At 42.1% G+C, this 15992-nt stretch overlaps 2 protein-coding genes across 2 annotated transcripts in view; one reads left to right on the forward strand and one right to left on the reverse strand.

Moving 5' to 3' along the window:
- The window catches only part of LOC111541062, a 166208-nt gene that overhangs the window by 49708 nt on the left and 100508 nt on the right, over positions 1 to 15992 (forward strand). The window lies entirely within an intron of this gene.
- On the reverse strand, positions 854 to 15954 carry LOC111541070 (histone H2A type 1-C-like). Its single transcript, XM_023209707.3, has 2 exons — positions 15352 to 15954; positions 854 to 1921 (listed from the first exon to the last, which is right to left on the reverse strand). The coding sequence occupies exon 1, from the start codon at positions 15951 to 15953 to the stop codon at positions 15477 to 15479; it is 477 nt and encodes a 158-aa protein (XP_023065475.2). The 5' UTR covers position 15954; the 3' UTR covers positions 854 to 1921; positions 15352 to 15476.

The raw sequence follows: 15992 nt of genomic DNA on the forward strand, positions 1-15992 counted from the left end.
GGCAAAGCTGGAACAAAATCACAGGTATTTTGGCTTCCGATTCCTGTGTCTTTCCAGAATACATGAGTGCATGTCTATGCAGGTATGTATGTGTGCCTGTGTAGACACACAAAACCCACTTTTTACAGGTTTATTGTGTAGGCATTTTTGTTTTTGTTTTTGAAACAGAGTCTCGCTCTGTTGCCCAGAGCTGGAGCGCAGTACTGCAATCATAGCTCACTGCAGCCTTGACCTTCAGGGCTCAAGCAATCCTCCCACCCCAGCCCCGGAGTAGCTGGGACCAGAAGTGCAGGCCCACCACGCAAATTTTACATATTTTGTTGAGATGAGGTTTCGCCATGTTGTCCAGGCTGGTCTCGAAATCCTGGGTTCAAGCCATCTGCCCAACTTGGCTTCCCCAAATGCTAGGATTACTGGCCTAAGCCACAGTAACTGGCAAGGTATTTCTTAAGAATAAATTGGGTGTTCCCTTCTTCCAGCTCAGCCTATGATATTAAGGTGGCTGTCTTTTCAGCTCCTGAAAATTCAAGGCCAGAATTGAAATTTCCATCCAGAGTAGGCCTCATGAATTCATCAGCCATTTCTCGAGTGACTACTATTTGCCACGCAGCATCAGGTACCATGCTGGGAGCTGGAATACAGCAGTGGACCATACAGGCCCTTAGCCACCAATACACACAGATTTTGTAAGAGTAACAGACAGTCTTAAAACCAGACCTTGATTGCAAATGAAAAAGGAGGCAAAAGAGGGCAGGCAGGTCAGGAGGATGTTTCCTAATCTCTATGTAAGGAAGGCAGGAAATGGCAATTTAACCAGGGAGGTAACCTAGGCAGAAAATTAATGACACATGCCTTCCTCTCCCTTTGCATTATCTTTTATTACCTCATGCCAGGCTGGAATTTGGGAAATCTGCTTCTATTACAATGTAGTATATACATTATACATTAAATAAGATTATGCACATTACAAATAAAATTATTTCAAGATTAAGAAATTACACACAGTACAATTAAAATTAAATTTCAAAATAAAATAATTTTATTTGTGATGTTCTTTAGAGCACCAAACAATTCACATACATGATCTTCGTTCTCATAGTCTATTAAGGTAAGTATTACCTCCATTTTAGAGGTGAAGAAATTAAGGTTCACAACAACTAACTTGGTGATGGCCACATAATTTTTAAGAACCTTGAGTCTAGCCCAAGAGTGACTGGAATTTCCTGTTCACTTACCACTATTCCAGCAGAATAGCACAGCAATTTCAATTTTGCAGTAAATCAGGGTTAATCATCCCAGAACTGTTTGATAGCAAAAGACTAAAAGAACTCAAGTGCCTACCAACAGTAGACAGGTTACATAAAATATAATGCATTTGCATAACGCAATACATGCAACTATGTACAGGAAGCCCTGTATGTTCTCACAGGGAAAGTTCTCCAAGATAGATTGTTATGAAAAGGGCAAGTGCAGAACAGTGTATACAGTCTGATATCCGGGCAAGGATGAAAAAAGTGGATAACACGTATCATTCATTATTGACTGATATTAGCAGGAATGAATACTGGGCAGATACAGAAGAAAAAGAAAAGTGATCACCTGGGGTAAGTTGAGGGGTGGATTCTTTCTATTTATCTTTTTACTTCAAATCGTTTGAACCCTGTGAATGTAGTACTTATTTAAAAAATTAAACACATTTTATACTCAGAAGATCTTCCCCTCAATAATATTCTTTCTCTTCATTTTACCCTCATCCCCCCACACACGATGTAGAATGTTTTTAATAAAAAAATTTGCGGATGCAGAATCAATCAGTGATGTAGGAACATTGACACCATCCATCCACTTATTCCTTAGAATTGGTAGGTTTGGCAGGTACTCGGGATCCTGGCATCTCTCTGAAATGAGAAGTTTTTGCAACCTAAGAGAGAGAAGAAAAAGTAAATATATCTGGAAACCTCCTTCTTGGCCTCCCTTACACATACAGAAAAACTTACAGATTCTTTTCTTCATAATGAGTTAGCTTCTTTACAGGTACCAGCCCTTCTCAATTTCTCAAATAACTCCCTATGGTGTAAAAGGACCTATCTAGGCTAGACACTTCAATGTTGCTCTTCAGATAGGGTTGCCAGATTTGACACATTAAAAATACTGAATGTCCAGTTAGATCTGAATTTCAGATATACAGCATGCATATATATATATATATATATATATATATATATATATATATATTTTTTTAATGTATAGGATGTCTTATGTAGTATTTGGGTGTGCAGCGAGGGGCATACTTAAGCCATTATTTGTTGCCTGTTTGAAATTGAAATATAATTGGGTGTCCTGTATTTTATATGGTAAATTTATCCTGATTCCACCTGGAGGAGGCTAGTTAAGTGCACTTGAACTTATTAGCCCAGGGACACAAAATGTACATAGCCCAGTGCAATCCAATAGAATTTTCTGTGATGATAGACATGTTTTATGTATGTGTATCCAATACAGTAGACACCAGTAACTTGAAATGTGGTGAGACCGAGAAACTGAATTTTTGATTTAATTATTTAAATTTAAAATATCACATGTGGCTAATGGCTACTATATTGGAGAGCAAAGCTCTAAAAAGAGTAATGTATCTCCCTTCAATTTAGGAAGTGGGATTTAAGATCTAGTGATGGCTAAAATGACACATAACTCAGGAATACAATCCTAAGTCTCTGTAGCTCAGATAGTGACTACTCCATTTTTGCACAAAAATTGTTTTGTTGTCAACATAATCATTCTGGATTTTTTCCTCCTGTATTTACTGAAGATCTATTATATGGAAAGGATGTGAAGGTATAGGGTACAAGGTAAGGTAAAATTCTTCAACAAACTTATCCTAGTAGGTAAGAGTGTTAACTGAGTAATCTCAGCATTAGAATATAGAAGTTGGGGTCGGGCACAGTGGCTGAGGCCTGTAATCCCAGCTATTTGGGAGGCTGAGGCAGGCGGATCACTTGAGGCCCGGTGTTGGAGACCAGCCTGGCCAACATCTGAAACTCCATCTACTAAAAATACAAAAACTAGCCAGGTGTGACAGCACGCACCTGTAATCCTAGCTAATTGGGAGGCTGAGGCAGGAGAATCGCTTGAACCTGGGAAGCAGAGGTTGCAGTGAGCTGAGATCGCGCCACTGCACTCCAGCCTGGGCAACAGAGCTAAACTCTGTCAAGAAAGAAAGAAAGGAAGGAAGGGAGGGAGGGAGGGAGGGAGGGAGGGAGGAAGGAAGGAAGGAAGGAAGGAAGGAAGGAAAATAAAAGCTGGGAGGTTCCATTATCACAAAGTAAACATTAAGTGGATGAAACAGCATAAATTTGATCACACCCACCAGTTGTGTGACCATTTTCTTTTCATGATTTTAAGCAAACATCTATTAACCCTAGACCCAGAGTATATTAAAGAGAATCATTTTATGCATGATGCCAGCTAGCAGAAAACTGGCCCTTAAAAGAATTAACGATCTAGACAACTTAGAATTATCAGTATACATGATGTCTGGAAAGGTTAGTGTAGAAACTGGGAAAATGGTAAGAGTGTGGAAAACAAATGGGGTGTAATTCTAAACTTCACTGTGTTCCTGGTAGCTGGGTAAGGTGAGTAGGTAATGTATTAACAATGATTTATAGGAAGACATTTGTATACAGAAATTCAGATAATCACTCTGTGCCTATCTGAAATATAATCATTTTTATGTAGAAATTATTTCTGGGCTAAAAAATATCTATTCTCTGGTTTATTTACCAGATACTTGGGTTCCCACTATGTGTCAGGCCCTCTGCTAGATGCTGGGACATAACAGTGAATGACTAGATCAGGTCCCTACTTTGTGGAGCTAGGTTTAATGGCAAGAGGCAAACAACAAGGAATCTGATAAATAAAACTTCAAACTGCATTTGAAAGAATCTAAACAGAATGAGTGATAGAACATAATTTGAGGTGGGAAATGGAAAAAGCTTACTTTTTTGTTTCTCTCTTTATACTTTAAAAAAATATACTTGCTCATTTTAACAGTTCACACAGAGACGTTTATAAAAGGTTAACCTCTCCTCACCCAATTCTATTAGGTTGGTACAAACGTAATTGCAGTTTTTGCCAGTGAAAGTAATGGTAAGAACCACAATTACTTTTGCACCAACTTAGTTTCAGCTCTCTGAGATAATTAATGTGATAGGTTTTCTTCCATACAGTTCTCTCTTTACTGTCATCAGTTGTGTGTGTGTGATTTTGTTTTAACGGATTATTGTTGTGGGTAGCTGTGTAACATTCCATAGTATAAATGGATGTCTCACTATGTCAACAGTATTCTTATTTATAGTTACTTAAATATTTTACATGTATAATTAGTTTTTTTTTTTTTTTTCTCATCACAGTTTTGATTTGTTTTTTTTGTTTTGTTTTCAGACGGTGTCTCACTCTGTTGCCCAGGCTGGAGTGCAGTGGCACGGTCTCGGCTCACTGTAATCTCTGCCTCCTTGGTTCAAGCTGTTCTCCTGCCTCAGCCTACCAAGTAGCTGGGATTACAGGCATGTGCCACCATGCCTGGCTAATTTTTGTATTTTTAGTAGAGATAGGGTTTCACCATGTTGGCCAGGAGGGTCTCAAACCCCTGACCTCAAGTGATCCACTCGCCTCAGCCTCCCAAAATGCTAGAATTACAGGCATGAGTCACCGCAGCCGACCTCTCGTGACAGTTTTGAAAGAGACCTTACATATGTAACCTTGCCTAGTGGGGCCTTTATTCTATTGTTGACACTCTCCCCTTCCAAATGTCTATTAATAAAATTTAATAGACATTGCCAGGAAAATTTCTGAAAAATTATATGACAATGGCAATTCTTCCTCATCCTTCACAGTCCTGAGTATTACTGGCTTTAGTGGTTGTCTATTCATAGGTAAGAAATGGTATCCCAGGCTAGGTGTAATTCCAGCACTTTGGGAATTACGCCTGTAATTCCAGCACTTTGGGAGCCTGAAGTGGGTGGATCATCTGAGGTCAGGAGGAGTTTGACACCAGCCAGGCCAACATGGTGAAACCCTATCTCTACTAATAATACAAAAATTAGGCTGGGTGCGGTGGTTCACGCCTGTAATCCCAGCACTTTGGGAGGCCGAGGCGGGCAGATCATGAGGTCAAGAGATTGAGACCATCCTGGCCAACCAACATGGTAAAACCCCATCTCTACTAAAAATACAAAAATTAGCTGAGCATGGTAGTAGGTGACTGTAGTCCCAGCTACTCGGGAGGCTGAGGCAGGAGAATCGCTTGAACCCGGGGGAGGGTAGAGAGAGGTTGCAGTGAGTCGAGATCGCACCACTGCACTCCAGCCTGGGTAGCTGAGCAAGACTGTGTCTCAAAAAAAAAAAAAAAAAAGAAGAAATAGTATCCCTTTGTTGTATTAATATGCATAATTTTGAATTACTAGGAAAGTTTTTTGTTTCTTGTTTTTCATATGTATTGGCCATTTGAATTTAATACATGATATAAAATACCATTTAATCGGTTTTTATATTATGTTGTTTGCCTTTTTACTAACATTTCCAGTTCGTCCTTGTAAATTGAGATTACTAACCCTGTGTATGTTTTGAAAATCCTTTATCCCAATTTATTGCTCTTTTTACAATTCTCTTTACATATATTCTGTCTTAGACCACTTTTGGACCTATCTAGTTTGTGTCCTTTCCTATAATGGCTTTTGTGTTTCCTCCTCACTTAGTAAAGACACTCTCCCACCACCATTTCCAAACACATACACACACAAATTGATTTTTAATCCATTTAGGTAGGTTTATTTTAGATAGGCTTGTCTGAAACAGAGCTAAGTCCCGATGAGTGAAAATGAGCTCACCAGAAGAAAAATCAAAGAACAGGCATTTCCGAGACTGAGGCCAATAAGGTAAATGTCTTAAATCAGCAGAGTTTAGCTGCTTGATGGGAAAAGACACCAGAGTGGTTGGAACAGCAAAGGAGAACAGCAGAAGAGGTGAACAGAGGTCAGAGGTGGTCACTGAGTGGGTCCTCAAGTCATGGTAAGGAGTATGGAGAATGAATTATTGAATATGTAGGTGACGTGACTCACAGGTAACTTTGGATTTGTAGAGATGAAGGAAATGTAGCAAGTGCTACTCTTAGAATGTTGATTTGAGTAAATGGTGGTGTCAGTTATTGAACTAGGAAGAACTGGAAGGGATAACAGGCTTAAGGAGCACAGTGTTTATTCCTGTGTCTTGGAAGTGTTTAGGGTGATTAGATTAGAGTTCTAAATGGAGATGTCAAATGAAAATGTGGCTACACACATCTGAATTTCAGAAAAAAGGTCAGGCTGGAGATGTAAAATTGGAAGTTTACTGCATATAGACAGTCTTTGGAACCGTTGTATTGATGAATCTATTAACTACACAGAGCAAAGACTAGGGACCAGAGCCAAGCTACAAGTTTCTAAAATTTAGAGCATAGTACAGTCTGGTCATTTTGAGGTGAATACTTAATGACAGAACAATTTGCTGAAGTGTAAATTTAGAGCCCTACACTTTCAGCTCTGATTATTAATGAATACAAGAAAGAATGGATATGGTTATCTGCCTGGTGTCTGTGAAATAATTTAAGCCAGGAAGAGATCCTCACCAGAAACTGACTATGCTGGCAACTTGGATTTTAGACTTCCAGCCTGCAGAATTGTTAGAAAATAAATGTCTACTGTTTAAGCCACCAGTCTGTATAGTATTTTGTTATGGCTGCCCAAGCTGACTAAAACAGGTTTTGGTACCCAGACGCGGGATGCTGCAACAACAAATACCTAAACACGGGGAAGTGGCTTGGGAAACTGGTGATGGGTAAAGGCTAAAAGAGTTTGAGGTTCATACTAGAAAAAGCCAATTGTTAAGGGACTATTGATAGAAATATGGACATTAAAGGCAATTCTGGCAAAGGATCAGAAAGGAAGACAGCTGGAAAGAAAGCTTCCATTTTCATAGAAACTTAGATTTATAACGATCATGAATAGAATATGGTTAAATATGTTGGTTAAAATATGGAAATTAGGCCAGGCGTGGTGGCTAATGTCTGTAATCCCAGCACTTTGGGAGGCTGAAGGGGGCAGATCATGAGGTCGGGAGTTTGAGACCAGCCTGGCCAATATGGCAAAATCCCATCTCCACTAAATATACAACAATTAGCTGGGCATGGTGATGTGCTCCTGTAGTCCCAGCTACTCCGGAGGCGGAGGCGGGAGAATTGCTGAAACCTGGGGCGGGGTGGGGGTGGAGGTTGCAGTGAGCCAAGCAAGATCGCACCACTGCACTCCAGTCTGGGAGACAGAGCTCCGGTCTCAGATGAAAATGAGGGACAGGTTATAGGAAACTGTAGAAATCGCTGTTCTTGTTATAATGTGTCAAGAACTTGGTTGAATTAGTGTTTACTGGAAAGAACTTACAAGCAGTAAAACTGGATATTTAGCAGCAGAGATGTCTAAGAAAAGTATTAAAGGTGTGGTTTAGGTCCTCCTTATTGCTTATAGTAAAATGTGAAAGGAAATAGCTGAAATAAAGAAAGAATTTTTAAGCAAAACACAATCATAACTTGGAGATTTAGGATAGATTTCTCAATCTATATTGTAAACATTGAGAAAGCTTTTCTTGGAGAGGTATGGTTGAACAATCTTTTCTTTTTCTTTTTTTTTTTTTAATTTTTGAGACAGGGTCTGGCTATATCATCCAGGCTGGAATACAGTGGCACAATCTCAGTTCAGTGCAACCTTTGCCTTCAGGCTCAAGCAATCCTCCCACCTCAGCCTCCCAAGTAGCTGGGACTACAGGAGCTCAGAACCATGCCCAGCTAATTGCACCACCACACCCTGGCTAATTTTTTGTTGCTGTTGATTATTGGGGTTTTTACATGTTGCTCAGGCTGGTCTCTAACTCCTGAGCTCAAGTGATCTGCCCTCCTCGGTCTCCCAAAGTGTTGGGATTACAGGCTTTCGTGAAACATTGAGCCTGACCTGAACAACCACTTGATAAAGAGATAATGGGTGTGACCCAACGATTTAATCAGCCATCTCAGTAGGAGCTAGGAAGAGAGATGGGATTATTCCAGCAGAGACACTGCCAATTTGAACTAAGGTAGGCAGCAAAACCAGAAAGGAACAAAGGAAGGTTGTCGACTTTTTGAATTCTATAGAACAGGATCATCGAGCTCTCTTGCTGTCAATGTGTACTAGTCTTTAAGAAAAGGAAAGACTGACCCACCAAAGGCAATTTATGAGATCATTAGGGCTGCCACTTTCTTTTTTTTTTTTTTTTTTTGAGGTAGAGTCTCACTCTGTCACCCAGGCTGTAGGGCAGTGGTGCAATCTCAGCTCACTGCAATCTCCACCTCCCAGGTTCAAGGGATTCTCCTGCCTCAGCCTCCCGAGTAGCTGGGATGACAGGCTCTAAATCTGTAGCCTCCCGAGTAGCGTGCCTGCCACCACACCCAGCTAATTTTTGTATTTTTAGTAGAGATGGGGTTTCACCATGTTGGTCAGGCTAGTCTGGAACTCCTGACCTCAAGTGATCCACTCTCACTGGCCTCCCAAAGTGCTGGGATTACAGGCAGGAGCTACCAGGGCTGCCACTTTGATTTAAGACTCCGAGAGTATAGATGGGATAGGGTGGGGATGGGAACAGGTAGTCAAGGCTGACTCTACCTCAAAGGTAGAGTAGAGAAGATGACTGCCATCTTCTTCAAAGATGCCTTGAAGAACTGGGCGGGAGAGTCCCTCACAGATGGCTGCCTGTGCGGGACCCCACCAAACTGAAAGAGCGAGACTTCAGGCAGGGCAGATGGAGTAGGCCACCCACAGAGCCAGAGGTAACACTGTGACAGCACTGGGCCTGAAAGTGAGGACATCAAGCCAAAGAGGGTTTTTCTTAAGACCGAACATAATTTGCCTTGCCAGGTTTTGGACTTGATTAGGACACATTACACCTTCCTTCTTTCCTATTTCTCCATTTTCTAATGGGAATGTCTATTATGCCTGTTTCACCATTGTACCTCAGAAGCATGTAACATTTCTGGTTTCACAGGTTCAAAGCTGGAAAGGAATTTTGTCTCCGTATGAATCGCACATTGAGTCTCACCCATAATCTGATTTAGATTATTTTTTAGATGACACTTTGAACTTTAGAATTGATGCTAGAATGAGTTAAGACTTTCAGGGGGCTGTTGGGATGGAATAATTTTTTTTTTTTTTTTTGAGGACTCTAGCTCTGTTGCCCAGGCTGGAGTGCAGTGGCGTGATCTCAGCTCATTGCAAGCTCCGCCTCCCGGGTTTATGCCATTCTCCTGCCTTAGCCTTGAGTAGCTGGGACTACAGGCACCCGCCACCAGGCCCAACTAATTTTTTGTGTGTTTTGGTAGAGATGGGGTTTCACCGTGTTAGCCAGAATGGTCTCGATGTCTTGACCTTGTGATCCGCCCACCTTGGCCTCCCAAAGTGCTGGGATTACAGGTGTGAGCCACCGCGCCCGGCCGGGATGGAATAAATTTATCTTGTATGGGAGAAGGACACACATTTTGGCAGGCCAGGGACAGAATGTTATGGACTAAATTGTGTCCCCCAAAATTCATTTATTAAAACCCTAAACCCCAATGTGACTGTATTTGGAGATAGGGCCTGTAGGAGGTACATAAAACTAAAGGTCATAGGATAGGGCCCTAATCCCACTGGGGCTGGTGTCCTTATAGAAGGTAAGGAGACACTTAGAGCTCTCTCTCCACTCAGGAAGCAAGGAAACACCATATAAACACACAGTGATGGCAGCGGTTTGTAAGCCAGGAACAGATTCTCACCATACACTATGTTGGTACCTTGATCTTAAACTTCCAGGCTCCAAAAGTGTGAGAAAACGAATTTCCATTCCAAGCCTCTTAGATATGGGAAAGAAGATTCTGTTGTTTAAGTGATCCAGTCTCTGGTATTTTGTTATGGCAGCCTGAATAGGCTAAGACAATGAAGGATGTGGTAAAACTTTAGGTCCCAACCACATACCAAAGAGGCTAGAATTTAGCACACTTTCTTCTTTCAACTGTAGGCAATGTGCTCAAGTTCTAAATCCTAAGACATGTTGGCTCCTTTACTCTGCCCAAACTACAAATTAAAATCAAACAACTGTAATATAACAACATCCAATGAAGTTCTGACACTTCTTTAACATGACTACACTAATTCAATGCCAGAAAATTCATTTTATTTTGAAATCTACATGCCATATTCCAATTTCTGTTTAAGGTGCAATGGTTATATTTATTCTTTCTAATATAGATTTATCAGGCTGGGCACGGTGGCTCACACTTGTAATCCTAGCACTTTGAGAGGCTGAGGTGGGTAAATCACCTGAGGTCAGGAGTTCGAGAGTAGGCTGGCCAACATGGTGAAACCTGTCTGTAGTATAAATACAAAAATTAGCTGGGCATGGTGGTGCATGCCTGTAGTCCCAGTTACTAGGGAGGCTGAGGTGGGAGAATTGCTTGAACCTGGGAGCACGAGGTTGCAATGAGTGGAAATCGCACCAATACACTCCAGCCTGGGCGACAGAGCAAAATAATAAATAAATAAATAAAATAGATTTATCAGTTTATCAATAATATAGTTTTTTTTTTCTAGGTGTAAATATAGGTAATGACTGTCTTTTAGTACATTTTCTCATGATGCTCCTCTTACTTGGTTTGGTACAATATTAAGTAGTGAAATAGAGAATCCTGTCGCTACATATGAACCCTTATTCCATTTGCTCTCTCCAATACAAATGGGAAATTCTCAAATTGCTAATAATGTTGTGATACACATGCATTATATTTAACAGGAATATATAAATTTGTAATTATAATTTAGGATCAACAGATGGCAAACTTTTAGGAGGTTTGTATTAATCTTAAAATACAATTTTTTAAAATTAGTTATAAAATTTCTAATGCTTTCTTTTGTGACCTCAAGGGGAAAATATAATTCTTATAAAAAAGAGTTCAAATGATTTACAGAATAAAAAAAGTGAATAGAGATGATGGATGAATTAAAGGAAAGGATATTGCTACATAGATTATTTGGAAATTTAAAAAGCGAAATTACAAGTGCTGATTTTGTGTTAAACTCATCTGCTTTGTTCAGCATATCTTATGTACCAAAAAATGATTTTATCTCAGCCTCACATCTCAGTAAATTCCTGAGATAAACTTTTGTCCCTGGTGCCTTTGGTAATTGGGAGACCTCTAGGTTTAGCATTCTCATCCACTCGCCCCAATTTAAATAGTCCTCCCCAGGGCCATTCAGGCAAGGTAGATGAAAACTTGCTCAAGAGTTGGAATCCAATTTAAGCTACCGAAATTCATTGCTCAATAGAGAATTTTCCCCAGAAGTAACTAGGGCTTTTGGATATAACAGTGGCATTTCAAAGTAGAACATAAAGTATTTTGGAGATAAGGAGACAGGACAGAGCTATGAGGAATATCCTTTGCTTAGGGAGTAGGCCCTTAGCAGTACCTCTTAGGTAAGAACTGGTTAACTGGCACTTTGTTTCTCTGAAGTTTCCAGAACAAACTGCCAATGCAATTTGGATTTTCAGAGTAGATTTTCTTTTTTGTTGTTGCTGTTACTTTTTTTTTTTTTTTTTTTTGGAGACAGTCTCACTCTGTCGTCCAGGCTGGAGTGCTGGAGTGCAGTGGTGCCATCTTGGCTCACTACAACCTCCCCTCCTATGTTCAAGTGATTCTCTTGCCTCAGTCTCCCGAGTAGCTGGGACTATAGGCGTGCACCAGCATGCCCAGCTAATTTTTGTATTTTTTAGAGATGGGGTTGGTTTTTTTTTTTTGAGATGGAGTTTCACTTTGTCGCCCAGGCTGCAGTGCAGTGGCATGATCTCGGCTCACTAAAACCTCCACCTACTGGGTTCAAGTGATTCTTCTGCCTCAGCCTCCTGAGTAGCTGGGAATACAGGCACTGCTGGGATTATAGGCGCCTACAGGTGAACCTCACCATGCCTGACTAATTTGTGTAGTTTTATTAGAGACGAAGTTTCGCCATGTTGGCCAGGTTGGTCTCGAACTCCTGACCTCAGGTGATCTACCCACCTCAGCCTCCCCAAGTGCTGGGATTACAGATGTGAGACACCATACCTGCCTTAGAAGACATTTTCTATTGGAAAGAGAAAACACGATTAGCAACCTATTAGTTTAGTGTTTAATACTTAATGTCTTCCTTAGTAATAAACTAAGTCTAGAACAAAGTGCTTCCTGGCTGCCTAGTCATTGATTCATTCGGTTTCACATTTTCTCGGTGCCCAACAACCCAGTGTCTCTTGTATGCCAAGTTCTATGCTGATTATCAGTAATTGAAAGAGGGGGTCCAGATCTTAAGTACTGCTTAAGATGAAAGCCTCTAGGTTAACAAACTTAACATAATGTTTCACTACTAAACAGACCAAATACAAAATCTTGTTATTGGTGCCCAGAGAGAATTGAAATTCGTTCTCTCTCTCTCCTTTTCTCACTCACCACAGTAAGTCAGTTGCGCCAAGTCCTGTAGCTCTTTACTGAGCCATCTTCTCACCTGTCCCCTTGTTTCATTTGTCACACCCTAAATAAAAATTGTACTGGCTTTTTTTTTCTGGATTTACAGTGTTAATACATTGTCAAGATTTACCTCTTCATGTAGATTCCCCGGGGAAAATTACCTTTCCTTCTTCCCTTAAATTCTTCAGAGGTTAGAAAGCCATTAATAACATTCTGGTATGTGGACAAAGTTTACCCATTATGTATGGATGTTTTACTTTTTTTATTTTTCTGACAATAATCTCAAGGAGGTGTGGTTATAGAATAGCCAGCTGTTATAAGTACTGTTTTTCTGGCCTTGGAACTTTTTAAAAGCTGTTTCTTAGTTTGCTCATCTCAAAATTCGGAATAAGGATAAAACCTGTTTCTAAGATTGTTCGATTAAATGAATTAACACACTGGAAGCTCATGAAATGTGCCTGGCACACAGTAGTGCCTAATAAACCATCTCTCTTATTTAGCCTGTTTTCTGATTTCAGAATCTACACTTGCTGAACCAGATTCTTTTCATTTCAAGGTGAGCAAAAGCATGCAAGGAAGAGGAGGAGGCAGGAGAGCTGGAATCAAAGGCAATTTGGCCTGGGAATGCAAAGGATTCCAAGGCCCATATAAAGCAGTTCTCCGGCCAGGCGCGGTGGCTCAAGCCTGTAATCCCAGCACTTTGGGAGGCCGAGACGGGCGGATCACGAGGTCAGGAACTCGAGACCATCCCGGCTAACACGGGGAAACCTCGTCTCTACTAAAAAAAAATACAAAAAAAAAAAAAAAAATAGCCAGGCGAGGTGGCGGGCGCCTGTAATCCCAGCTACTCGGGAGGCTGAGGCAGGAGAATGGCGTAAACCCGGGAGGCAGAGCTTGCAGTTAGCTGAGATCCGGCCACTGCACTCCAGCCCGGGCGACAAAACAAGACTGTCTCAAAAAAAAAAAAAAAAAATTCTCGGACGTACAGGAAATGCTGGGGGGAACAAATCCGGTCCTCTCAGCCCAAGAACCATGTGAAACCAGACCTTCCTCAATCTGATGACTCTCAGCCCAACTGCCCATTAGAATCATTGTAATTTAAAAATATCCTCGGAAAATTCTAACATGTGGCTATCAAAGGTGATCATTTGCTTTTATGCTACTTTGTTTTCTCACAAACGGGACATCCAACCCTTTTCCTTTGAGGGTAGTTGTAGGGAAAGGAGTGGGTGGAAGGAGGAAAGAGCGGAAAAGGCTGGACCCGCCCCAAGCCGGTGTCAGTATCTGGGAAGTGGGAGGAACGTCAGCAGTAAACAGCCTCTGCTTGGATTATTATCTCCTGCCCACACACTCGGATTTGAAGGCTCAAAACGAAACGACGCAAAACGTTTCAGTTGAATTCCACAAGCGTTAGAAACGACTGGGTCTGTTTGGCCAGTCTGAGGAGCTGGGCGCTGAGGCGTAGGCAAGACTCAGCCCGCCTAGACTTCCCTGCCCACTTAATTCCGATCAAAGCAGAAACCGGCCGGGCGCGGTGGCTCACGCCTGTAATCCAAGCTCTTTGGGAGGCAGAGGCCGGCGGATCACCTGAGGTCAGGAGACTAGCCCGGCTAACATGGTGAAACTCTGTTTCTACTAGTGGCGGGCGTCTGTAATCCCATCTACTAGGGAGGCTGAGGCTGAGGCAGGAGAGTCGTCTGAACCCGGGAGGCGGAGTTTGCATGCAGTGAGCCGAGATCGCGCCACTGCACTCCAGCTTGGGTAACAAGAGCAAAACTCCATTTCAAAAAAGCAAACAGACAAAAAGCGCAGAAACCGAGATCCGGAAGAAAACCTCGGCGAGACTCAGAATCCAGGAAAACAGGTCCCTAGAAATTCGCCCACGGTCCCAGATCTCCATTTCTTGTGGGTGGGGCAGCCGTTACCAGACAGAAGCAAAGGTTTTCTTTTTGGGGGACGGTGTCTTACTCTGTTGACTAGGCTGGAGGACACTGGCACGATCTCGGCTTACTGCAACCTCCCTCCCAGTCTCAAGCGACTCTCCTGAGTCAGCCTCAAGAGTAGCTGCAATTGAAAGGTATGTGCCACCACGCCCGACTAGTTTTTGTTAATTTTTTTTAGCAGAGACGAGTTTCATGTTGGCTAGGCTAGTGTCGAACTCGTGACCTCCGGTGATCCGCGCCCCTCGGCCTCCCAAAGTGCTAGGATTAGAGGGGTGAGCAGAAAGCAAAGGTTTTTGAGTGGCCACAGGCCCCAGTCTCCTTTTCTGGCTGTGCTGGAAACCTAGACGCTTGAGTCTCTTAAAATAGCACGTTGCATGTCAGGCATCGTTCTAGATTAGGGACACTAGTCTGTTTTTTAGACACCTTTCAACTTCCTGGTTAACTTTTAGACAGTATACTCTGCACTTTAGCAGAAATGGAACCTAGAAAGTGAGGCTGTCTACAGCCTAAATTGAGAAGAAAATAGAAGGGGGACTAGTCGGAGGGCCGAACAAGGTTACCGTCACGCTACAGTTTTGCCTTCAATTTACATTTTTAAAGTAATCAGTTTTTAGATCACCAGGTATCCCTGGCATGTAAACTAGTTAGGCACCATCTATGGTCGATCTTATAAAACACTAACTGGACTATTTAGTTAGAAATAGTACATGCGAACATTAGATCCATAACTGACCTAATACATACAGACCAATCTTTAGTAACACCGTTCCCCAAAAAACTGAAAAGCAGGAATACACGTTGCTCCAGATTGGGATAGAATTAACTTACCTTAGTATCTTTTGTTCCTTGTACATACAAGCAGTGAGGTTAGCTCTTCCTCTGAAACGGTAGGGGGGCTCTGAAAAGAGCCTTTGGGTTTGATAGCGTTTCCGGAAACTCAGATGCCTGTCAAATCACTTGCCCTTGGCCTTGTGGTGACTCTCGGTTTTCTTAGGCAAAAGCACGGCCTGGATGTTAGGAAGGACGCCGCCCTGAGCAATTGTCACCCGACCTAGCAGCTTGTTGAGCTCCTCGTCGTTACGGATGGCCAGCTGCAAGTGGCGAGGGATGATGCGGGTCTTCTTGTTGTCGCGAGCCGCGTTGCCGGCCAGCTCCAAGATCTCTGCAGTCAGGTACTCCAACACCGCAGCCAGGTACACCGGCGCCCCGGCCCCGACCCGCTCTGCGTAGTTGCCTTTGCGGAGCAGGCGATGCACTCGGCCCACCGGGAACTGGAGACCAGCGCGAGAAGAGCGGGATTTCGCTTTGGCGCGAGCTTTGCCTCCCTGCTTACCGCGTCCAGACATCTCAATAAAAAACAAAATACAGCACCAAAACAAGCAGTCTGAGCTCAGGAGAAAACAAACAAAATCGAGAAATGTGTAAAACATGGCTGCTTTTATAGGTAGTTGCTGGGGAGTAAATCCGAC

This window comes from Piliocolobus tephrosceles, chromosome 5, assembly GCF_002776525.5.
Source record: "Piliocolobus tephrosceles isolate RC106 chromosome 5, ASM277652v3, whole genome shotgun sequence".
NCBI classification, from domain to species: Eukaryota; Metazoa; Chordata; class Mammalia; order Primates; family Cercopithecidae; genus Piliocolobus; species Piliocolobus tephrosceles.

Excerpts from the sequence above, each read along its gene's own strand:
- LOC111541070 (XM_023209707.3), bottom strand. The coding sequence starts at position 15,953 with ATGTTTTACACATTTCTCGATTTTGTTTGTTTTCTCCTGAGCTCAGAC.